At 41.2% G+C, this 24,824-nt stretch overlaps 1 protein-coding gene across 4 annotated transcripts in view; it reads left to right on the forward strand.

Moving 5' to 3' along the window:
- Positions 1 to 24,824, forward strand: part of LOC130205965 (bromodomain adjacent to zinc finger domain protein 2B) — a 47,931-nt gene that overhangs the window by 21,648 nt on the left and 1,459 nt on the right. For 2 of the 4 annotated variants that reach the window (XM_056433572.1, XM_056433582.1), the window contains exons 3-38: positions 4,255 to 4,416; positions 6,434 to 6,619; positions 7,252 to 7,383; positions 7,553 to 7,746; positions 7,845 to 8,057; positions 8,362 to 8,651; positions 9,064 to 9,190; positions 9,859 to 10,483; positions 10,633 to 10,929; positions 11,801 to 11,861; positions 12,950 to 13,058; positions 13,194 to 13,295; positions 13,644 to 13,854; positions 14,363 to 14,455; positions 14,538 to 14,599; positions 14,883 to 14,948; positions 15,795 to 15,860; positions 16,179 to 16,223; positions 16,492 to 16,518; positions 17,504 to 17,569; positions 17,773 to 17,913; positions 18,522 to 18,776; positions 19,576 to 19,796; positions 20,225 to 20,299; positions 20,411 to 20,648; positions 20,759 to 20,821; positions 20,920 to 21,055; positions 21,158 to 21,798; positions 21,934 to 22,222; positions 22,358 to 22,513; positions 22,663 to 22,811; positions 22,993 to 23,198; positions 23,438 to 23,570; positions 23,889 to 24,035; positions 24,164 to 24,453; positions 24,646 to 24,789. In XM_056433572.1, the coding sequence (XP_056289547.1) occupies positions 4,311 to 4,416; positions 6,434 to 6,619; positions 7,252 to 7,383; positions 7,553 to 7,746; positions 7,845 to 8,057; positions 8,362 to 8,651; positions 9,064 to 9,190; positions 9,859 to 10,483; positions 10,633 to 10,929; positions 11,801 to 11,861; positions 12,950 to 13,058; positions 13,194 to 13,295; positions 13,644 to 13,854; positions 14,363 to 14,455; positions 14,538 to 14,599; positions 14,883 to 14,948; positions 15,795 to 15,860; positions 16,179 to 16,223; positions 16,492 to 16,518; positions 17,504 to 17,569; positions 17,773 to 17,913; positions 18,522 to 18,776; positions 19,576 to 19,796; positions 20,225 to 20,299; positions 20,411 to 20,648; positions 20,759 to 20,821; positions 20,920 to 21,055; positions 21,158 to 21,798; positions 21,934 to 22,222; positions 22,358 to 22,513; positions 22,663 to 22,811; positions 22,993 to 23,198; positions 23,438 to 23,570; positions 23,889 to 24,035; positions 24,164 to 24,453; positions 24,646 to 24,789 (6,362 nt within the window). In that variant the 5' untranslated portion in view covers positions 4,255 to 4,310. The remainder of the gene's footprint in view (positions 1 to 4,254; positions 4,417 to 6,433; positions 6,620 to 7,251; positions 7,384 to 7,552; positions 7,747 to 7,844; positions 8,058 to 8,361; positions 8,652 to 9,063; positions 9,191 to 9,858; positions 10,484 to 10,632; positions 10,930 to 11,800; positions 11,862 to 12,949; positions 13,059 to 13,193; positions 13,296 to 13,643; positions 13,855 to 14,362; positions 14,456 to 14,537; positions 14,600 to 14,882; positions 14,949 to 15,794; positions 15,861 to 16,178; positions 16,224 to 16,491; positions 16,519 to 17,503; positions 17,570 to 17,772; positions 17,914 to 18,521; positions 18,777 to 19,575; positions 19,797 to 20,224; positions 20,300 to 20,410; positions 20,649 to 20,758; positions 20,822 to 20,919; positions 21,056 to 21,157; positions 21,799 to 21,933; positions 22,223 to 22,357; positions 22,514 to 22,662; positions 22,812 to 22,992; positions 23,199 to 23,437; positions 23,571 to 23,888; positions 24,036 to 24,163; positions 24,454 to 24,645; positions 24,790 to 24,824) is intronic. The other 2 variants (XM_056433601.1, XM_056433591.1) reach the window with 2 other exon arrangements.

The following is a 24,824-nucleotide window of genomic DNA, read 5'->3' on the forward strand; positions in this document are numbered from 1 at the left end:
TTGCCCTTTTATGCAGGTCAATCTGAATGTTACTTCCTTAGCTTGTGGGATGGGTCGGACAGAGCACTTCATCACTTTCCAGGTAGAGTGGGAGTCAAGGCCAGGAACAATAACATGTCATCAGAAGACATAAACTGATGGAATAGGAGCATGGTACTGCAACTGAACTGTGGGTGTACCATTGAACAGCCATTCATCCTTTGATCACAAGAATCCCGGCCTACATCGAGCTCTCATCCTGCACATCTTGTGCGTGTAAACCATAGACTGTATATAAGAAGTGGCCGTAATCATCGTGAGATCACCCATTGGTTTGTGGACTGCCGTTTTGGAGCCTTGACTTCATCGATCACAGTAAGATAGTCCATAATTTACTCAATTAACATCATGCTGTATTTAGAAAGACTTGAAACGAGCGATTGAGACCAACAACTCCAGTTTACAATGTTACTGGTAATAAATCAAGTGAGAATTAGGGTCATTGTTTCAGTCCCTCTGTTTCTTACAAACCTTTTTCCCTCCCATCTAGAAAAGTATGGAGGCCAAACTGTGAGTGGCGTTGCTATTTTTCAGAAGGAATTCATTGTCTTGTCGGATGATGGACACCAGCAGTGATTTGTAGGTTTTAAGAGTGTGCAGATGATGGCAAAGAAACCATGTAGGCTATAGGGGGGATGTTGATGTCTAAGAAAGTAGATTTAACATTGTGATGTACAAAAATGATAATTAATGGGTCAGTATTAATACATGGCAATTATAGTCAGAACTTGACGTATTCTATTTGTTTTGAATTTTCTTTTTCAGCCACTTGCTCTTTTATTTTCATCACGTCACTTCCATCACAGATTGTTGGACAGGCAGAGAACCTTGAGTGATGCAGCTCTGTATCCTGGAACAGTGTCGAGACACTCTGATACACTCCCTCTTTCTCCTGTGTGTGCCCTCCATTAGCTGAAAAGACAATATGTTTGGAGTCCGAATACTGCTGCTCCATGCTTATGACTCCGTTACTGAATTATCATAGTTAGCATCAGCCATCTATTATTGTGAAAGAAGATAGCATGGACACAAAGGAACACACAATAGAAAACAAATGCTTGCGTGTACTCGACAACAATACAATGTGGTAAATTATACAGAGCTCCGTCACACACACAATGACACAGCTGGAAAGAGAAATACAAAATAATCCATCAGTTTTTATGATGTGAAAACCTCAAATATACATTCATATACATATTTGTGCTTGTTTATTTATCAGTTGGGTAAAAACCTTTTGGTTTGCATAGTTTTATTTATTTAATTCAGCATTCAGTTTAAAATAATACTGTGACATTTTGAGAAACTTGCTGATTATTGCCAAGAGTTGGATGAGATTGTTGCTATTCTTAAATCTGAAGGGTAAATATGATATTTCTTCCCAGTATATAAACATGCTACATCCAAAATCTGCCCACCAAAAACTCTTAAGCTCTCGGTTACATAACCAATACAAATTATTAATAATTGGTAATTTCATAGTTAATCAACTTTATTGTTTTGACTGTTAAATGCTTATTTTCAAAGTTCACTATTACTAATGCTATTTATTTTAACAGTTTATCGTTTATTGTCATTAATGATTACCATATCAATTTATAAACATCTAAGAAATTGTTTGTAAAAACAAGCTCACTAACCCTCTTTGTCTTCTTTGTTCAATCCGGACAAATACAGAAGTATAGAAAACGACGGCTGAGTGTTATGCACATGCTAGTTACGCTCACAGAGCCATGCTGTGATACTAGGTTTGTTATGATAAGTAGCTTTAATCAATTAGATTAATCTATAGTACAAACAATTGTAAATGTTGCCCTAATGAGCTAAAATAAGCATTTTTTTTCAAAATATCCAGGTATTTGACGATGCCAGTTCAGCAAGTAACATCAACACAATAAGAAATAGTGATTCTAAGATCCAGCAGATAACGGTAGAAGAACAAAGGAGCCAACAATAAAACAAAGTGATTATTGGCTTGGTGTTTCAGTTCCCTTCTATTACAACATGTCAAGGGGATTGAAGACTGCTCACGAGTCTTCTCTTGGGCCCTTGCACCTGTCATGCACTGGCAATCTGATGAAGCATTTTCACTACTGTGCATCTGCCAATGCATGCTGGGATCGACTCCAGCGACCCATGACCATGGGTAGGAATGTGCAAATGACATTATTGGATCTACCTTATTTTAGTGTACAATCTAGTTTGCATAGCCAAAGTGTGAATATAATGTGTATCATTTATAACACTGTATACACACGAGAGAAAAAGAACATGTGAACAGGCTTCCTCTTTGTCATGTTAAATGAGGATCCAGAGACGTAGGGTTATTAATTATGTGACATGTTTTATCATGTGAATGTTTGCTTGTCGAGTGTTTCGTCTCAGTGGTTAGATTGCTTATTTGAATAGTGATAGCAGCCTACATTCAAATGATTGCCGGCATTTTGTGATTTGTCTCATTAGAAGCTCTTCAATTCTGTTGATAAGTTAATTGTTTTCCCTTTGGAAGAGAAGTTTTTACTCCTAGGCGACGGGCTGAATTATTCTTGTGGAGTTATAGATGTGGACTTGACTTTGATTCATTCAATCATAGTAATTTGTCCCCACCCCCTCCCCCACCCCTCCCCCTGCATCCTGCTGGTTGTCTTTCACATCACATGCTTTTATTAGCTCAAGATGGTGTACATCCATCCATCAAGTTAATTAAAATATTTAGAAAATACCCAGCATTCTGTACTTGCTGCCTCTGTCGTGCAGAATTAATTTGAACCATTTTATCTTTAATCCTTGTCCACCGTGTTGAATATTTAATTTAATTTGTACAGATTCATAATGAATACGCAGGAAAAAGGGTTTTAGGTTGACATTAGCATACTTGACATCTTTGAATGACAGGTGAAGTGTGATGCTGCAAGGTCAAAATGACACCAAATTACTTTGAATTTTTAAAAATGTTGATTTATAAATATGAAACTATCTTTGTTCTTTGTACGACACAAACACACACTAGTGCAGGAAGTGTTGGCCTTTCCAGTGAAGCATGGCTGCAGCTTTCATGTCATTTACGTCTCATCAGTGCTGTTCCTGGTGAGGGATGATACTTGCTATTCAGATGGTAGCTTTTGTCTCCTCAAATTAATCAGCCGCTCCTGTTTTCTTGTGCAGAGGAGAATCACCAGGGAGATCTTGAAATTGGTGGAGTAATGTACAATACAATAACAAAGGCAGGCTGTAAAGCACAACCTGGAAACGTGCGTTAAAGAGGATTTCAGATGTGGGCTTTTGTGATCAGGGGATTGTGAAGTGGCATACATTATGGAAAAACTCCCGGAAATGTGACGCTGATTAAAGAACACCGCAGTACTAGAATCTCTGTGGCATGATTTGGTCGATGGGAAGAAAGACAGTGGTCTGACAGTCATCAGAGAAAATGGCAGAGACTATGATTGTGGCTCCTGTTTATTCATCATTGTGGACTTCATTTAAAAATTGTGGAAGGATGAAATAAAATGTGTTCTTAAGACACTAAAGATTGTCTTCCTGCTTTAATAGACATGACAAGAGTGTGTGTGTGTGTGTGTGTGTGTGTGTGTGTGTGTGTGTGCGCGTGTGTGTGGGTGTGTGTCTTTCAGTTTTGATGTATTGTGTGTGTGTGTGAGACTCCAAACTGTACAACGGTATATATCTCTGAATATTAAGGCAACTGAATGCAAAATCACATTTACAATCTGCTGTTTTGCTTTACATGAAACAAAACCATGGCAATTTGTATTTAATTACAATGTCATTAGAATCCTTCATTTTAACATCAGATTTTTGTAAATTAATTACCCAGAAGTATTAGATCCAGTGCTGCACCTCCAGGTTATTGTTGATTATATTGTTATATACATATATATTATATTTTATTATACAATTAGTTGATTGACCATTTGCTCCATACAATGCCAGAAAACAGGGATAATGCCGCTAATTTGATAGTACAAAAAAAATGTCAGCACTAATAACATCACAATACAATAAACCATACCATGGAGTTTTCAGCCAGTGTAATTTGCAGTAATAATGCTCAACATGTTGCTTTCACAAAGGAATTCTACACATTGAGACGTCAGTGGTTGAAATCCAGTTTTGTTTTGACGGTATTTCAGATGTGTTGGACAGAAACTGAGTCTCTTCTTTACTTGCATGTATTGACTAAATTGTGTTTGACAGATGTGGAGTTCGGAGAGCGGCTGACCTCCCCATCATTAGCCCCGTCGTCCCTTCACATGGCCTCTTCTTCAGCCAGCTCCTCCCCTGCTCCACCCCAGACACCCTCCACAAAGTCCTACCCGGCCCCGAGCCCTGCAGGCAGCTCCCCTCTCATCACCTGTGGTATGGACACACACACACACACACACACACACACACACACTTTGTACAAGTCAAGTCACAAGATCAAAGCTGACGGAAAGTTAATTGTGTTTACATGTTATTTAGTTTCAAGTCATTATTTCCTATAATTCTGCCCACATTTTAGACGAGGTCGATACATTACTTTTGGGAGGTTAAGGGCTTCAAATGGTTTTAATAGCCACAAACAAAACAGCCTTAAATCCACATGCTATTAATAAATGTTAATGAATGCACCATTCCAACTGACTTTACAGTCAGGATGCACTTCATAACTACACTTCCACACAGAAGAAAATCCAGATGAGACATCCAACTAAATTGTGTTGAAAACACTAAATTCAAATTGTGCCACAATAAGGGAGCTTCTCCGAGTCGAAACATGTTACAGACAATTTAATAGCATTGACTGTTGAATTAATGAATGCCTACAATTAAAAAGCTTGGTCTACGCCCTTGTGAATGTCTTTTGACAACCTTTAGCTCCAGTTTATCCTGTGTGATTTGACGTGTCTGTCAGCCTCTCGGTGTGCATGCAGCCGCCAACATCCTCTTCTCTGAATATTAATTGTGGTCAAAGCCATTATGTATTGAGAAGCGGTGATGCATAAACTGTCAGATTACCCCTGACCACAAAATAATGTGCAAATTTACATACTGTGGTTTGTGATTATTTTCTTCTTTCATGATAAGATGCCCCAAAAAGTAGTGTCTTTTTTTCTTGCTGTGCTATCACAACGAAGAACACATTAGAGACGCTCATGAATTATTCATTTTCAAACCCCCACACCAAACGTGCACAGAAATTTCCCAGATAATTTATTTTGGACTGAACACTAAAGCACATTGGCACCTCTGTAGTCACATAGCTGTTATGATTATCAAGTACATTGTGTTATTTTAAGAGATGTCCTATCCCCTGTGGGAAGTCGAAGAAAGATACCACAAGACACGGGATGGTTACACCCCTTTGAATACATTTTTTTCTCAAGCTTTCATACTCTTAAAAGCTTTGTAATTGCTTTAGGTGAGTGTATCTGAGAAACATGTTTATGCTTCCCTTCCTGGTCAATTTAACCCAGTTAGAACAAGTGTCTAATTCCAGAGTGGCATTTGAGAAAAGGCATGACCTGGTTATTTTAAGTTTGTAAAAGATCTCACTGTTCTTGTACAGCAGGAGTGCATTTTATAAAGTCAAGGCCACAACCTTAAAAATTGCCTGTGTGGTTTTTAGGGTTTCTCGTTCTACTTTCATGTCAGTTAAACTGCACTAACCTTTTCCGTTAATTGTCATTGAAGTAAGATTGCATTAACAGGTTAGGGTTTGATATACAAACAACTACAATTAGATGCATTTAAAGCCTATTGGACAGATGGTGTTGAAAATGTAGTATTCGATTGATCAAATAATTGTAGCCAAATTTCGCAGATTATGGAAAAACAGTAATAATACCCTATTTAGCCTGTTTATCTTTGGATTTACTCAAAACAAATCAACGGCGTTTGCTTTGGTCAGGCTCATACTTGCTCTGGGCTCTTCCACTTAGGGTCTGAGTCAGTAAGAGTAAGCTAGATTTTTTTTAAAGTATCCAACTCTTTTCCAATGGAAGTAGCTGGCAGCACTAGCTTCAGGCTTTCCTCCAAAGCCTCTCCCACAAAATAATCACTGTAATGGAAAACATTTTATAATAAACGTAAACAATGACCATGGCTTTTTATAGTAATCTCAACTGTCAAGCTATCGGCTTGTGGAAGACGAGTGGACACTGGCAAAGTGCACAAAATACTGTCTAAAGAGGTCCTTAATGGTATCATGGTATTAACAATTGATTATTTAAAAAAGGAATAATTAAACCATGATATGTTCAATAGATTGTTGTGTACTGTATATGTTTATAGAATATCAGGATCCACCATATTTTTAGATTAACCCCAAAAAATGAATATGTCAATAGATTGTAATTAAAGCGTTCTTCAAACTGTGTCCTTTGTTCTCCAGGTCATCTGCGCCAGGTGACTGGGAATGAACGTTCAAATATTTCTGGCAGTTACAATGGTTTTCCTTTGGTCAGCCATCCAGCTTTCGGACTCTACACATCAGGTTCAGGCCGCTCTGAGTTTGGAGGCCTTGGTCGTCTGGGCTTGTCTGCCTTGACTGCTCACTCCCAGTTTGGTACATTTCCAGGTAGGAAATGCAATGTGTTTTTCTAATAATTAAAGTAAAGCGCAACATGTGCTTGATCGTAGCGTTGATTGTTTTGATCGTCATTGAAACTGTTTTGGCGTCTTACTGGATCATATCATCATTCTAATGGTGAGGTCAAATGTAAAACTCCATTGCTACAGAAATAGACACATAGTTTACATATTTTCTCTTCCCTTTTCAGTCTCCCCTCGAAAATGTAAGATTTTGGCATGTTTTTATGTCGAATCATTCAGGAATGTCTGATTCTATGCTTTTAAAGTGATATCATGACACTCAACGCAGAGTAAATGTAGGTTTTAGAAAGCAGATGCTGTTTCAGAAGAATGCTGCGCTTGGGAAGCTGCTACAGCTTTGCCGTGTCTAGTCGATGAGGGGAATCGTTTCAGCTATTGTAGTAGATGACCTCTGCTTTAATTTTTCAACTCAATATAAAGGGATGAAATAACAGCCAGTAGAATTCACTTGTTGTCAATGTAAAACTTGTGATTAGTGTTTTTGACAGGTTGGATAAAACATGCTCTTAGAACATGTCAGATTTAATTCTCTGCACATCAAGATAAAGTGTCTATTTAAGCCTCACTGCACGACATCTCGCAACCCCCTCTTTCCAGACTGGTGGCGGCCATCTGAGGTACAGGCCAGCGGAGTAGGCTCCTTCTTCCCTCCTCTTCTAGGTCTGCATCCCGTATTTGCATCAACCTTCAAAAGCCACAACCCCACTCACTTGCAGTCATGCGCCTCAGGTAAAAAACATGTTGTTTTAGATTAAAGAAAAGCACAGAGGCTCTACAAAGAATGGTTCCATAAACATATTTTTGTATAACATTAAAATACTAATGGTAACATTATGAGACTTATCTAATGTGTTGCTTGTTCTCATTAGTTTCCATCTAAAGAAATGCATAATTCCAGTTTCTGTAGGCGTAATTGGAACAGTCAATGGTAGGAGTGCTTCGTCTCCTACTGGGAACTCTGCTGTGAACACCAATTCATTTCCAACAAAGAGAAACGTGGAGAAAACTAAAGCCAACAGTACTCAGAGTCAAAAGAACAGTCAGGAGCTGAGCCAACTGCACCAGAAGATCACCCAGAAAACCAAAGAAAAGGTTAATGCTCATCACTTGTGTACAATACACTGCATTAAAACCCACTTCACACTTTCTCCTATTTTACTTGATTAATCAACTTGCTCATCAATATTTAGAAACCCAACAAAAGACCAATAGAGACCTCCAGCATGAGTGGCAGCCAATCGGGATCGTTGTCAGATAGCTCCTGCAGTGATGGTGAGGACAGCAGCAGTGATCCTGATGATATCGAGGATGACGACGACAATGATGAAGATGGGGATGATCAGAGCAATGACAGTGGCGAGTCTGATTCAGAAAAGGACAGTCAAGTGAAAAGGAAAATCAAGGTACGTTTCTCAAACTTGTATTGTTTGAATATTTAGCAACATACTACGCTTTTGAAAATCAGTAGAGGCATAGACACGTAGTTTATTTTGTAAATATTGTCCTACTATGAAAATGGCTGGTAAAATTTTTTTTTTTAAATTGACAGATTTCCTCTCTTAAGTGCTGTAAACATAATTTGTCAAAAATAGCCATGGTCGTGGGTGGAAAACTGGATGTATGTGCTAGTTGACAGAGCTGCTACTGTGAGGCTATCTCAGTAGGAGCTGACATGACATGCTGTCTTTTCCTCATCCTCCTACTCAGCGGCTGACACAGAACACTTCTGAGAGTAAAAAGAAGAGACCTTGCACTGCTGATGGAAATTCAGCTCAAGACGGTCAACGTGAAACTGTTCCTTTGACTTCCCCGTACCGTCTGCATTCCTCTTCCCATCTCGCCGGCCTGTCGCAGTCGACAGCACTGGTCCTCCCGAGCTCCGGGACTGCGGAGGAGGAAGGCCAGCAGCACATCAGCGTGATCCAGGCCACAGGGTTGGCAGCCGGCAACAGCCCCCAAGCACCGTCCCACAGGGAGGCCTCTCTACTGCCCTCCAGGTCCTCATCTAATGCCTTCTCTTTCTCCATCTCATCGAAATTCTTACATCCTTCCACCTCACAGAAACACTTCTCTCATTCAATCCCACCTAAGATAAGATAACACAATCCTGTATTAGTCCCACAGTGGGGGACATTTGCAGGATTACAGCATCAAAGTGGATAGTGCAACAAGAGACATCAGTAGAAAAAAATACCTGAACATGTACAAAATACCTGAACATGTACAAGGAATAATCAAATTGTAAACAAATGTTGCTCATATGAGGTAGGGAATATAAACTGTTAGTATTGCACAGGCTATATTTATTGCTCACTCATACATTGATATTGATACTGATGTTGCATAACAACCCTCCGAAGCTTCTGTCTGTGTTCCTCACCAAAGCCTCTCCCTCTCTTCTTCACCCAGACTGCCGACCCTGTTAGCCTCTCAAAAGCCTCCTCAGAAACCCACATTCTTGATGCCCTCTCTGAAGCACACCCAGCTGGCTGATGGCATGAAGGAGAGCAGTGGAAACCTTCAGGATCAAAGATCGGTACACTTGAAGAGTTTTAAATTTAAACAAGTTATATTTGTTATTCATTGTTGCATTGAAACTGTAGCTTTTTTTTTTTTTTTTTACAAATTCTGGCCACGATATGAAAAATCTAATTGCTTTAATGAAATCAGGGCTTTTATTATACTCCATGTGAGCCTGACCGCAACATGACGAAAAGTGACAACGCAGTTAGCTCAATGGGGAATACTTCACAACATGTAAAAGCAATTAGCTCTTTTACACTTTGGGATGTTTGTTATCAGGAGACGAGAATTCTGTCTCTTTTAAGGACTCTGTTATTGTCACTATTTTGAAAAGGAAGGAAAATGTAGCAGTCTGTGACGAGAAGGATTTAATTCATATAATGGTGGTACATTAAATACAGGCTTTTGATTGAGTATGACAATAGAAACAAATACAAGATGACAGCCAGAGTCGCACAATGGCACTAAGCCAAACAATTTGAAAATATTTTCCACAGCAGCCTTTTTCTCTTTCCTGTAGTTGACAGGCTCGAGCCTGCTCTCATTGTCCCTGTCTCTTATTACACCTTCAATTCCATCCTTCACAGCCCAAAGTAATGTAATGTGAGTGACAGTTTGTGTAATTACTTCATTTTTTTTGTCTTTGTGTTTCTTTCACTTTTTCTTTTTTTACTTCTAAAGACCCTCCAGTCCAAGGACTCTGTGAAGCAAGCTTTCCCTCTGCGACCTAAGAGCCAGAACTGGTATAAAAGTCACAAAGATTCAGCATCCTCTTCATCGTTGCCGACACGGCATAAACATTCATTGGATACTTTCAGCAGTCATTTACTGTCCCTCCCACACAGCAGTGACACCAATCTGTTCCTGAACCACCACCTTAATGGAGTGATCCACAACGCAGTTCAGGATGCCCCTTTGGCCCTCATCACTAAACCCCGCAGCCAGGTCAGCATCCCAAGTAGCAAGCCACTCCTGGGAGCCACCAGCCCGCCCTATCTCATGGCCATCAACCTGAACACATGCACTGAGGAGATGTCCGGCAGCTCTGCTTCCCTACTTAAATCTCCAGTCTCATCAGGTCTTGCTCACAGGCCAAGGAAGAATAACACTCCCAAGTCTCTCCACGCAGGAAAGAGCCTCGCTAAAACCAACGCATCCTGTCCACCTGTAGACTTGGTCAGAGGCAGTGAGTCTGATATCCACAGCAGCAGGGACTCAGACGACTCTTTAGGAGATGACTTTGATGACGATGATGAAGACAATGAAGATAATATTGAGGATGAAGATTCTGGCAGTAGCCTCTCAGGTTAGACTAAACAGACCGTAATTGAATAAGTGTATGCCATTGACAACATGTTATTGCAGATATTAAATGTTAGATGAGATTTGGTTGTGAGCAGAATGCTAATTAGAATATCATTTCTCCCCCCCGCGTCACACTGGTATCCCTTGTAGAGTCGGAGAGCAATCTGGATAGCGACTCTGATGGCTCCGAAGATGGTATTAAGGAACGCAGTGAGACGGAAACAGACAGCGATGCAGAAAAGACTCACCTGAAACTCGCTAAAGCGTCCACGTCTTCTAACAAGTCCTCCACGAGCCTCTCAGACAACTGCTCGCTGCTTAACCTGCAGATCATCAAGCCTCAAAGTTCACCTCGTAGCCCACCTGGCCCCAACACAGTGACCAGCTCTGGGGCCCTCAGTAACCACAGCACCATATCGCCATCCTTCACGTTTGCAACTCAGCCAGGTAACAAATCAACCTACAAGACGGCTTCAGTTTACAATTCAATGAGATGCTTTTTACATGCGAGTCAGAGGAGGATCATGACAAAAGTCAGCTTGGTATTTTTTTTCTCCTCTCACGCTGCATATTCAGACTTTCCAATCCATCATTGGAAAATGACGTTCATTTTCCAGTATGAAAACATTGATGCACATCCCTCAATAGTTCCAGGTTAAAATGATCTCTTTGGAAGAAATGGCTTGTGTCATTGTTTTGATGTCCCCAGTAGCTTTTTCTTTATTAAACCAGGAAGATGCATTACACATCTGATATTGGATGAGTCACGGAGCATATACACTGCTAATAGAGCAGGATTCTGACTGACTGTAATGGAGAAGTATTCATTTCCTTTTAATAATAGTAATAGAAGACTGTATGTTGTGTATTACTCTCAAAGACATAAAAGAAACATTTTGAAAATACCGAATTTAACTATTTCAAAATATCAAAACGAGTCATGACAGCGGTGAGGCTTGTTGCTGTACAAGCTCTGTTCCTGTGTTTTGTACTTCTCTTATGTGTCAAAAGGTCGAAATATTGTTCGTCTAATATTTATGTCCATGCATATCAGGGCATTGTTGTGAACTGAGCTGACGGCATGGTTATTTAAATGAAGTCATGTGACGTTTGCCATTTAAAATAGAGAACAGCTATTCACAGTCAAATAAAGTACAACAGGGTCTCCTTTTGTTTGATGTTTTATATTTGCAATAACGTTTTGCCCCAACACTTGTTTTTTGAAGTGGATATATCTGTAAACATTGGCATATTTGTGGATTTGCTCACATCCTATTGGAGGTATGAAAAGCGCTGAGTCATTTCTCCTGTTTTCTAGGATCAGGCAAGAGGAGGAGAGTAACTGATGAGAGAGTACTTCGGTTGCCTCTTAAGTTTGGGTGAGCTACTGTGCATGCACTTCATATCAAAGGAAACACACCACGGTTTGACAGTCTGACCATGTTCCATTTTGTCCTTACTGTTCTACTTGCTGAATTGTTTGTGTTTATGCAATTGGTGTTGTCGTAAAATGCCAGCTCACTGAAGGCTGACGAGTGACCTTTCCCAAAAGGTTATCTACGGTCTTTGAGGAGCAAAAGACACAAATATTATCATATCTCCGGGTTTGCTAAGAAACTTTCAGTGTGAATGTATTCACACCAGTAAAAAAAAAAGGAATACAAAGCACTTACTTCTCTAAACGAGTACTGTGCTTGTGGCATTGCAAACGAGATGTTCATCTTCATCTGTCAACTGGAGTTGGGTCACATCACTGTTTAAATATGAAACTGGGCAAGAATGCAGCAAGAATTCCCAGGGTAGATACTGTAAATGTTCCTGTAAAAAGGACTACGACAGTTTCTAATTCGAGAACAGTCGCGTCTTCATCAATAGATGTGTAGAAGTAGATAACAAAAAACATCCTTTTAGGGGCCTTTAAAAAGTCCAGTCGTGAGCAGTAGGCAGGAAATGAAATGAGGCCCAGCACTTCAGCATCAAGGGGTTAATTGCATCCAGCCTCAACACAGACATGCAACATGAGTAGCCCCCTGCCCACAAATTCTGCAGCCTTGGATCAGAGCGCCTTTCATCTTCTGGGGATGTTTTTCATCAGCAGGTTCACAGGAAACAGGCCATAAGTCTGTATATTAACCCCTTCTCTGTGTGGGATAACGGCCGACATGACTTGTGTATAAGCCACGGCTGCTCTTGAGCGTAGCTCATGGGAAATGAGGGGTAGCCCCACTTGGTGCATGGCCATCTAGAAATGTGACCACTTGGAGGGTCAGAGGAAGACGAGGCCACAGACTACACCGCTGTACAAACAGCATTTGCACCGTTTATCTCCTTATTTGCTTCCTGTTGTGAACTACATGATATATGTGTACTGTACCTGTCCCAGTATTGACACTGGAGCGATCTGTCTTTCATTGTTTTCACGATATGGTCGTGTGTGTGCTATTTTAGCAATTTTTTTGTTTTTCAGGTGGCAGAGAGAGACGCGTATCAGGACGGTGGCGGGTCGTCTCCAAGGAGAAGTTTCTTACTTTGCTCCATGTCGGAAGAAGCTTCGTCAGTATCCTGATGTCATGAAGGTAAGCCTACGAGGTTTAGCTTCCTCTTATTGAAAGTAGCTTTAAAGCCTGACATTATTGCATATGCTCACTGCAGCAGTTAATATGACTGAAATGTCCTTCTTTAATTAATATGCATTATTCAATTGTCTGCAGTACTTACTTCGGAATGGAATAACTGAAATCTCACGAGATAATTTCAGCTTCAGTACAAAAATTCAAGTTGGCGACTTCTATGAAGCCAGAGAAGGACCGGAGGTAAATGTGTCCACTTGTTGTTGTGTACGTGATTTAGTTTCATCGCTCAAGGATGTCGATATCAATTATGAACAAATAGGAAATTCAATCACTTATGGAAAAGTAAAATATTGTATAATACAATGCAATATATTGTATTATTTTATGAAATGCAAAAGTTAATTAAAATATGTTTTAAACATGAAGAATAGTACCGCTGAGGCATGTTGTGTACTTCCTACACAAACTCAACGCTGCAGCTTTTAAGTAGGAAATCCATAAATGAAAGCATTGGGTGTATAATCAGTCGAGACATTTTAGTTTGGTTTGTTGATTTTCGTATGTCTTTCTTCTCCTCTGATAACCCAGGGCTTACAGTGGTTCTTGCTGGCAGAGGAGGAGATCGCTCCCAGTATCATGGCGATGGATGGGAGGCGCAGCCGTTGCACACAGTCTGAGCGGCAGTCAATAGGTGATGTCACTGGGGCCAGCCGGTGGAAGAGCCATCCTCTTAATATTGATGAAAATAACTTCCAAGATGTCAGTGATGCAAAGCTGTTACGCAAACTGGAGGCTCAAGGTCAGTTAACATCTCAGAATACTGTCCGCAGCACCTGTTCAAGAGAAAATCAACCATTAAACACAACTATTGGCTATGTATTGTATTGTGGTTTGGGATATTTATCTTTTCTGCAAGGCGAGTAAGACGACTGACGATAAAGTCATCCCTTCATCATATTTCCAACTAAGCGTCAAACGAGTATATATATTTTTTAACTAGAGGTTAATAGCAGAGACATTTTTCCAACAGTCAAAAATAGCAGTGGTGAATCTTCTGTCGTCATATCCTTAAAATCAAGCTGTAATGGTTTCTTTCTAGAATCCCAGACAGCAATAATGATTTCTCATTAGGCCACAAAGTCATTATTGCATGTAAACACAGTCTCTTGTTGCAACAACTCCTGGCACTTTATTTTCAGGTTGTTCAGGGGGATTTGGGGAATTGTAAGAGTATCTGTGGGTCACTTTTTCCTTTTAATTTTTTAATAGGGTCTGTGATTTCAGTAACATATTTAATTATGTTGCAGAAATAGCTCGACAGGCAGCTCAGATCAAAATGATGAGGAAACTTGAGAAACAGGTTATGGCACAAGCAGCCAAAGAGACAAGGAAGCAACAAGGTAAACACACAATGACGAGTTCCACTCCACTCACACACTTGCATCATAATGCTACATAATGCCTCATTTGTCTGTCTTCCAGCAATAGTGGCTGCAGAGGAGAGGCGGAAAAAGAGGGAGCAGATGAAGATTATTAAACAGCAAGTAAGGCCTTTCCTTTGCACGTATTGTTTAATTTTCCATGCAAAGCGTCATAACCATGTGTGACAGACCATGTGTGCTCCAAGGTCAAAAAGTTTTAAGCACAGTCGAATTGCTTTAAAAATTCTACAAGGAAGTTGCTATCCTTTTTAAATGTTGCACCTTTCTCGTCTGCAAAGACCCACTGTACTTCTTCACCCCCCCCCCCCCTATCCCCCTCCACTACTCTATAACATGCATGACTTAACAGTTAATTCATTTGATCTTGCCCTCATCCTTTTACCAGGAGAAGATCAAGCGCATTCAGCAAATTCGTATGGAGAAAGAATTCCGTGCACAGCAAATTCTCGAGGTTCGTCCTGAAAGTTATTGCAGAAACATTATAAAACACTTTCTTTCTGCTGTTGATAGAATTTTTTCTTTTTTTAAAACCCAACCAAAGGCTATTCCTAAATTATGTGGCTCCACTTTTAGTCACATCCAGTGAGTACATGTGACTAATGCCTAATTGGTTTTTTGAAAAAGTGCCATTGAATATGAAAATCTCCTCGGACCGTGAGAGCTTAATACAAAATACAGTATTTCATTAAGTAAGCGGTGGCCCAGAGTTTGCCAAGGCTACGTGAAATTCCTATTTTGCATTCTCTCTCTAATAGCATCTGTGAAGTATTTGAGCTTTTATAAATCAAATTTTAGTTGACACGCTTGGCAAGCAGCTCTTAACAGGATTTCGTTGTGGCTGTAATTACTGATAGAATTTAGCTTAATTTATTCTCACTGCCTGCTGGTGTTTCATATTAACTGCAACCATTTTGTCTTTCACTGTAATGGAAGGACATACACATCTCATTGCACAAGATTTGAATATGTTAGATGGGACTTTATTGGCCAGCCTAGTGAGACTATTTAGCTCTCTGTGGAATATTTTCCATTGATGGAGTTAAAATCTAAAAAATAATAATAATCTAGCAAACACGTTTACATAACATTAAGAATACAATTTATATGCATTTAATATATTTTAAATATTTTCCACAGTATTTTTTATTATTTCTACTTTAATAAAAATGTAATAAAGATAATTTTCTTAATTCAAATCTTCAATCAGAGTGTTCTGCCCCAATCAAAACATTTTTTATTCAAAGCATTTCTGTGCCATGTGTTTTTAAATGAAGCTATTGTGTCTCCTTACGTACAGGCTAAAAGAAAGAAGAAAGAAGAAGCAGCCAATACCAAAATAATGGAGGCTGAGAAGCGAAACAAGGTGCTCCAGATTAGCACGCTCCCTTGTTCAGCTGACTCCCGTCCTGTTTCTCTTGCTAGTCTGCCGTACGATGTTTTTGCTCCATTGAGCTGCTCGTCAGTGTAAACGAGATTTCCATTGCCTTAGTTAATCACTGATAAAAAGAGGTTTGATCATTTCCTTGCGTTCTACATCTATCTATGAAATGTTTTCAATGAAGTCTAGGAGCCTGGAACTTTAGCATGATGTTGTTCAATAAAGTATGTACACAACTTTTAGAATTGTCATTTTATGTGTATATGTTTTGATTTCTAATTGACTATATTTTTTTTGTCAAAGGAGAAGGAGATACGAAGACTCCAAGCTGTCATAATGAAGCATCAGGTAGTTTTTATTTTTTATTATCAAGATTAAATTATGCCAAAGCCATTCTTACTCTGTTTAAACTGAATGTCTTGGAAATAGTCTCTGACTAAAGATCATTTTCCGTAGCCTAATTCAATTGTTTTGTACACTGTATGTTATCAAATTCTGCTTTGAGGTCCTCATGGCTGTGTTTTTATTTGAGTTTACTATAGTTTCAATCTTTCTGGCATTCATTTTGTTGTGTGATTTGTCTATTTCTTAATACTTTGCAAACTCTTTCTACCAGGAGTTGGAGAGACATAGACTAGATATGGTATGGGTATGTTTGTTTCTGTACATTTAACAACCTATTGTGAATGTGTTGTGATAAATGGTTGCCATCAAAGCATAGCAAAGTGTAGCATTGGCTGCAGTCATACTACATCCTTCTGCATGGCTTTTCCAAAGCAGTGCACTCCATCCGTCTGCACTATTTGTCTCTCAAAGTAAACACATCCATTATCTGGCCCATCTGATTAAAAGCAGAACATTTAACAGCGTGCAAAGCACTGTAATCGCCCGAAGGAACACCAACTTCCTATTACATTGTTTTTGTTTCAGATTGAATAAATGTAGTTCCTCACATCCTTTTCTTCTAAAGTGTATGAGTCACATTTCTAATCTATTCTATCACCTGAGAAAAATCAAGACACACTTCTTGCCAGTGATTTACATCACTGACTTAATGGAAACCAAATTCTTGTTTTTCCTTATTTGAGATTGAAATGTTTTATCATGGTTGTTCATTTGCATCACTAGATAACGCAATGACAGCATACATGGACTCTACAGTAAAGTGTTCACAGTAAAAAGTTATACTATATATTATTTAATCTCCAGAATAGGTTTCTTACAACATTGTTCATAAGTTGACTATAAATGATGTGCTTTACTTGTCACTGTAACACTTAATATTTGCAGCTTATATTTCTAAACTTCTTGGCTTGTATCTTTCTCGTCGACATGCTCAGATTAATAATGGCTGTTTCTAACTTGTGCTTTATGTGTGCGTCACTACCCGCGATGTAGCTCTTCGTCTATCATTGTGTTGCATTTGGTTGACCTGTTGTGTGGTTTTTACACTTTAACTACCGTGCTATGTGCTACATTGTGTGTGACGATTGTGACAAATGGTGATCTGTGTTTCTTCTTCTACTGTGCATGTACTCGATGTGCCATTTTCCCCTCAAAGAATAATATGAACTGTGAATAGAAAATAAACTGTGTGTGTTTGTGTGTGTGTGTGTGCGCTTTGCCAGGAGAGGGAAAGACGCAGGCAGCACTTGATGCTCATGAAGGCTGTGGAGACCCGTAAGAAGGCAGAGGTGGGTAACGCCTGAGCTGCTCACATCCCCACTCCTGTGTTTTGCGACACGGTTTCATTTAGTTTTCCCTCCCTCAGTAATGTTTTATGTTGTTGATGATTCAACAGTCTGGTAATTGAGGTCATAGTTTGTGTTTTCCACCCTCTGTAATTCTGGGCACTACAGTCTGCCGCAGTGTCAATAATAGTTTTTCTTGTCTGTAGGAGAAGGAGCGTCTGAAGAAAGAGAAGAAGGACGAGAAACGCTTAAACAAGGAGAAGAAACTAGAGCTCCGAAGATTGGAACTTGAAAAAGCAAAGGAGCTGAAGAAACCAAATGAAGACATGTGTTTAGCAGATCATAAGGTATTCACACACTGTGGCGCTGCTAGCAGATGAGAGTGAGAGTCCATGTGTGTCAGCATGAATTGTCTCATATGTGGAATAGGTATGTGTGGAAAAGATTGGATTTTCCGACAGCAAGGGGATTTTTTGACATGGGAATCAATCAGTGTAATCACTGTCGGAGCTATAGGCATGAAGATTAGAAATGCTCTCTGACAAATTTATGGTTTCATTGTTTCACTATCAGATCTACCAAAATAGATGTGCAATATCACTGAAAGCATCTGGAATAGATTAAAAAGAAAGCAGGTTTAGGTTAAACTACTGCCATCAAGTGGCGACTGATGCCCTAACACCAACTACAGTATGACTGATCTGCTACTTGGGTGAACAAAACATGCTGATATTTGATTCATTAGATTTCTTTTACAGGACGTGACAGACAAAAGAGTCTGAAACGAGTAATATCTGCACTGGGAGACATGCTAGGAAATGTTTCCATCTTAGTCTTTAAGATCTTTTTGAAATTGTCTTAATGTTGATTCTTTGGGTGCAGGACTATTCATATTTGGTCGAAAGATGATAAATACGCATTTCATTTTTAAAATAGTGTTTTTATTACTCGACAGCCACTTCCAGAGTTGTCCCGGATCCCCGGTCTGGTCTTATCGGATAGTACCTTCTCTGAATGCCTGATGGTGCTGCAGTTTCTGAGAAGCTTTGGGAAGGTCCTGAAGCTCGACATGAATCCAAACATGCTGAACCTAAGTGACCTTCAAGAGGGCTTGCTGAACACTGGGGACAGTATGGGCAAGGTGCAGGACCTGCTGGTGAACATGCTCTCTGCAGTTGTGTGTGATCCTGGGATACCTGCCGGTCCCAAGGTGAGAGTTTGTTGAATTGCAAATGGTTCATGTACTGTAATATACATGTGAACTGTATGTGCACACATCCATACAGAAACAAGCACACAGCTGCTATTCTCCCATAACATGTATTGATTCAGACCTAACTATTGGGCAAACACATTCAATCTTTCACAGCTTTAATTATGGATTTTCGATGTAACGATTGTAGCTCTTGTTGCAATTTTCTTAAATGTAGAGTTCTATTTTGTTTCATTTAAGATATTTAAATGAAGAACCAACTGCCGTGATAATATAGAATGATTTACAAAAGGAAATAAGGACAGTGGCCGGCTCGTCCAGATGTTAAGAGTTATGAGTACTCGGGCTCTCTGAAGCTAAATGAAGAGCGTGTTTAGGAGAGTATCAGTGTTTAGAGCTGCTGGTAAACAGATACATTTTAAGTCAAAGTCTGAATGCATTCTCCATGCTGTGCGAAAGGGTGCAATCATCACAATGCGTTATTGCAGCTCATTGTATTAAGAGGCTGTGTACATTTAGTGAGATGTGCCAGACTGTGAACTAAATCATGATTTTTCATAATATCTTAACATCCTAATTGTGTCTGAGACGTATCCCAACGGTCACACAAGCACTTAGCGTTGCTTACTTCACTTAACAAAAAGATAATTGCTTAAAAGGAGAGTGTTTTTCATTTCATCTTAGGGGCTATATCCGTCACCTGTGCCCTGCTCTCATGGATTACAGTATATAAAATGATATTATGGTTTGTTTAACACCCCTGAACTCCGTTTTTGAAACACCCTTTTTCTATCAGAATAAGACAGCCTTGGGGGACCACCTGACTAATGTTGGGATCAACCGGGACAACGTGTCTGAGATCCTGCGTATCTACATGGAGGGTAGCGGCCAGACGGAGCAGGCCGCTCTGGCCCTCAGCCTCAGGACCAAGGCGTTTCAGGCCCACAGCCCGTCACAGAAGGCCTCCATGCTAGCATTCCTAGTTAATGAGCTCTGCTGCAGTAAGGCTGTGATCAGGTGAGCGTCCTCCCTCCTTCTGACCGAAGATACGTTTTATAATCCTGTAATGTTAATGAATTAAACTCGCACTAAAATGCGGCGGGCATTCTAAGTCTGTACAAACAAGTTGATCGTACTATATGTGCCTGAAGCACACGCGTTAACCTCTGTGCCTGAGAGTGGAAAGTATTGGCTTGTTTTATTCATTGAGGCATCAGTCTAATAGAAATAACAGAAGTACCAAAAGTAATTGCATAGATTGAGGTCTGATGGACCGTTTCACAATGTTGCATCAAACTACATGTCATAAATATTTAATTAGTACTGGTAACACTTTGAAACACATCTGCTGCACACAGAAGTGTGGCGCAAAGACGACATGCTCTTTTTATAATGCAGAGAAGGTCACGGAAACATTTGTGTGAATCTCTTCTGATACTTTACAGTGAGATCGACAAAAACATAGATCACATTACCAACCTGAGGAAGGATAAGTGGATAGTCGAGGGAAAACTTCGCAAGTGAGTACATACAACTTCTAAACTGCTATTCAAAGATTATGATGCTGAACAAATCTGAATTTCACGCATATGTGCACTCTACAAGCTGACTGTCCATTGTTGTCTTCACAGACTGAGAAGCATCCACGCCAAGAAGACTGGGAAAAGAGACAGCAATGTGGGAGGAGAGGACTGCCACATCGTAGTTATCCCCACTGCTAGAAACAAATGCAAGAGGAAAGACGGGGACAGTGAGGAGGAAGAGGACGAGGATGACACCAGTGAAGACCAAGGAGAGGACGACGACGATGATGAGGAAGAGGAATTGGGGGGGAGAAAGGGGAAGAAAGCAGAGATATGTGAAGAGGAGGTCAGTGACGGCACGATGCTTTTCCTGGAGCCAGCAACTGAAATGAGTGTTTGCTATAGTAAATGTCAGCCGGTCCACCGGCCTCGTGCTAATGAGATCTTTTCTTCCAGGACGACAGTGTCCACTCGGCCAGCATGGAGGAGCTGGAGAAACAGATAGAGAAAACATACAAGGTATATTAAACCCTCTGAGATTATTGTTTTTTCAGGATCAGCACATCAATGAATTCAACAGTGCATAGTTCAACCTGCTGTGCTCTCTGTCCCTCTAGCAACAGAGTCAGATCAGACAGAAGTTATTTGACTCGTCTCACTCTCTGCGCTCCATGGCGGTTGGAGAGGACCGCTACAAGAGACGCTACTGGGTCCTCCCACAGTGCAGCAGCGTCTTTGTGGAGAGCGGTGAAGGTGCAGACCAAAACTGAGAGCTCAGATGTTGTTAACTTTTGCCCTTGTTCAACATTTTTTGCACTTGTTTTGGTGCTGACGTTACCTTTTCATGTTCTTCAGGTTGTGACGAGGCGGAGAGAGAGAGGAAAAGACAGAGGACCTCCGCGGTGATCGGGGTAAAAGAAGAAGAGCAGGAAGAGACGAAGAAGGCAGTGGCGTCCAGCCCAGCACAGAGCACAGACGGCTCTACAACCACACCGGAGGGCCAGCAGGATAAGGACAGTCTCAATCTGTTCCTCCAGAAACCCGGCTCCTTCTCCAAGCTCAGCAAACTCCTTCAAGTTGCCAAAATGGCTCCAGATTCAGACATCAACTCTCACTGCAGTCATTCTGCTCGTGTACCTACCACTGCATGTCATCCCTCATATCCTACCTCTCGGACAGCGACTCGTCAGCAGGGACTGATCGATAAATTGGATACTTCAGTGGTGTCTCTGCTTGGTGCTCCCCAGCTCAATAGTCCCTGGATGAACTGCAGTCCTCAGTCTATCTTTCACGAGGATCTGCTCTCCAAGATACTGATGGAAAAGAGCAACCAGTGGTTTAGCCTCTTGCCTCGCTCTCCTTGTGACGAGTCGTCGTTCGCCTCCTCAGGCTCCAGCCCTCCAGCCTCCTCTCCACTACAGACCTCCTCCCCTAATCCACTAGCTAGTTCCACTGGTCCTGCTGGGGTCAATAACATTCAGCCTTCTGTCTCTCAGGTTGGTTGATGGCAATAATCCGTCACAATTATTTCAGCTGTCGCTGTGCAGTGCTCCCACTGTATCGGCTTAAACATCAAGCTTGTTGAAGTAAAGTTTGATCGTCGTTTAAAGTGTGTGTACTTGTCCCCTCAGCAAGTACAGTCTGGCATTCATCAAAGCAGGCTGACATGGTGCGACGGCTTCGGCGCAGCAACATGTACCAGCCTGCCCTTCTCTGGTGCTTATCTACCCCCAATGCTGGATCTGGCCTCTCAACATGCAGAGGGTGATGGCAAAACGGTCATCTTTCTGGCAAACAACAACTGTGTCGACAAGATCGAGACCCCAGAGCGACAGAGTGACAAGCCCGAGTGTGCTTCATTCCCTGCTGTGGACGTGGCCAAGACCCAGGACTACCCGAGTCCTCAGCCCATCCCCGAGGGTAAGAATGTCTCACTGCCAGTACTGTCTCATATGCTGGAGTATTTACTGCCCAGACAGACGGTCACTCAGTTATACAACTCCTCTATGTTTCTGAAAATTAAACACTTTTTAAATTGTGCATGTGTGTTGGCAGAGATGCTTTGTGGCTGGTGGAGGGTGGCAGACAAGGAGGAGCTGCACAGTCTGGTCAAGGCCCTCCACAGCCGGGGCATCAGAGAGAAGGCCCTGCAGAAACAGATCCAGAGACATATGGAGTACACAAACCAGCTCTGTGCCAACAGCAAAGACGGTTCGTCCACATTTCCCCTGCTCTCTTCATGTCAAGAGTCCACACACATGCGATGTGTATTATTGGCATTTGGTCGGTTTACTTTGAATGTAATGTTTTCTTTCAGTAGACAGTAGTTTGTAATTTCTGTTTTGTACCTGTGGTGTTAGCGATTGATGTGCTGGAGAAGGGGGAGTCGAGTGAGGAGACAGTGGAGGGTTGGTGTGTTGAGGAGCAGGCCATGGAGGTGGACATCAGCCTGCTGCAGCAAGTCGAGGGTCTAGAGAGGAAAGTTATATCGGCCAGCCTGCAGGTCAAGGTATGTGCAAATGAGCATTCGACTCTTTCATCTTCTTACAGATCATGTCGATAATATAACACTGGTTTTATTCAAATTAATTTTCTTGAGTAATTATCTAATGTATGCTTGTCCTTGACCAGTGTCCTCACTGTCTTGATGTTAAGTACTGTGTCATTAAATGTAACAACGTCTCCCTCAGGGTTGGATGTATCCCGAGCCCCAGTCGGAGAGGGAGGATCTGGTCTACCATGAGCACAAGCTGCTTTCTCTCCCTCCTCCAGAGAAGAAGGGACAGAGAGAAACCAGCCAGGAGGAACCCCCTGGCCCGGTGGTGCGACGGCCTGATAATCCCCTTGATATAGCTGTCATCAGGCTGGCAGAGCTGGAGAGGAACATCGAGCGAAGGTAATTGGAGAGAAGAAGACCCTCTGAGTCCAACCTTTCAGATCAGAGTGGATACTGTCACTGTACCTGCACCACACCATCCTCTAGTGGTGAAGGTGAAGGTTCATCCCACACTTATGCAATGCACTGCTTCTGAAACGAGGGTTATTGGCTTTTGTTATTCAGTTTGGATAATGTTTCAGACTGCATATGAATGTTAAGTGATAGTTATGCTCTCACTTTCTGTGATCTTAAAACAGTGAGGAGGAGGTGGCACCGGGGATGAGGTTGTGGCGTAAAGCCCTCGGTGAAGTCCGCAGCTCGGCCCAGCTGTCACTCTGCATTCAGCAGCTGCAGAAATCCATTGCCTGGGAACGATCCATCATGAAAGTGGTTAGTGACACACTCTCTCCCATAATCACAGATTGTATAAATTAATGGTTTATTGATTTTTTTTTTAAAGTACATAAACCTCTTGAAAGCAATCAAAGATAACACAATAAATCTGCACAGCAGCGTTGTTATTAGGCAAAAGAAAAGACAGAAGAGGTGTGTTGGGTGCATCAATACACAATACATCAAAACAACGCCGCAACCATTTCGGTTTACAATCAGTAACAAATCAACATCATTCAATGTGACTGGCCGCAATGAAAGGCATTAAGAAACTCGGGTTTTCTCAGTAATGTATCAACACTATTTTGTTTCCAGCACTGCCAGCTCTGTCAAAAGGGAGATAATGAAGAACTGCTCTTACTCTGTGACGGCTGTGACAAAGGCTGCCACACTTACTGCCAGAAACCCAAGATCACGACAGTACCTGACGGCGACTGGTTTTGTCCCACTTGTGTAGCAAAGGTACACCAGCATGCCCTGATGGTTTATTCCACTGTCACAGTAGATGCATCACATGTACACACCCAGTTAATTGATTTTATATGTTTTCTGGGTCTCTTCACTCATCTCCTGTGTGTTTTGTCATTCAGGGAAGCGGTCAATCCCTCTGGAGTAGGAAGCAACAAAGTCGAACAGCTGGAGGAGGGAAGAAAGGCAGCGAGGTAAAAAAAAACAGTAAGCCATCTGTGGTAGGAGAGCTCATCAAAGAAGAGGCTGCCAGCAGCAACAGCGTGCCAAAGAAAGGTACCAAGGAGTTAAAGAAGAGGAAAGGAGACGAAAGCCCCCCCTGCTCCCAGGCCAGGCAAGGCAGCCCTGTCCACTGTGTTAAAAAAGCCAAAATGACCAAAGATAGCACCACAAATGGGCTCACGATGTGCCGGTAAGCATGAGCATGTTCTCACTGCATGCATAGCAGCATTTACTTTACCTCTTCTCGTTCTCCTCTGTGGGAATCAAAACCTCCTTTTGTATCAGGCAATTTCATTTCATATATAATTTGACAATGTTTCAAAGCTTTTCTCTAACTATTGACACGATGATATAACTTGTTATTTTGACTTGTTCTCCCCAGAGTGCTGCTGGATGAGCTGGAGGCCCAACAGGACGCGTGGCCCTTCCTCACGCCCGTCAACCAGAAAGTGGTCCCTGGATACAGGAAGGTCATCAAAAAGCCCATGGACTTCTTCACCATCAAAGAAAAGCTCACCAACAACCAGTATGTGTTTGTTACTGTCACATTGTTTGTTTTTA

Source organism: Pseudoliparis swirei, chromosome 2, assembly GCF_029220125.1.
Source record: "Pseudoliparis swirei isolate HS2019 ecotype Mariana Trench chromosome 2, NWPU_hadal_v1, whole genome shotgun sequence".
Lineage (NCBI taxonomy): Eukaryota > Metazoa > Chordata > Actinopteri > Perciformes > Liparidae > Pseudoliparis > Pseudoliparis swirei.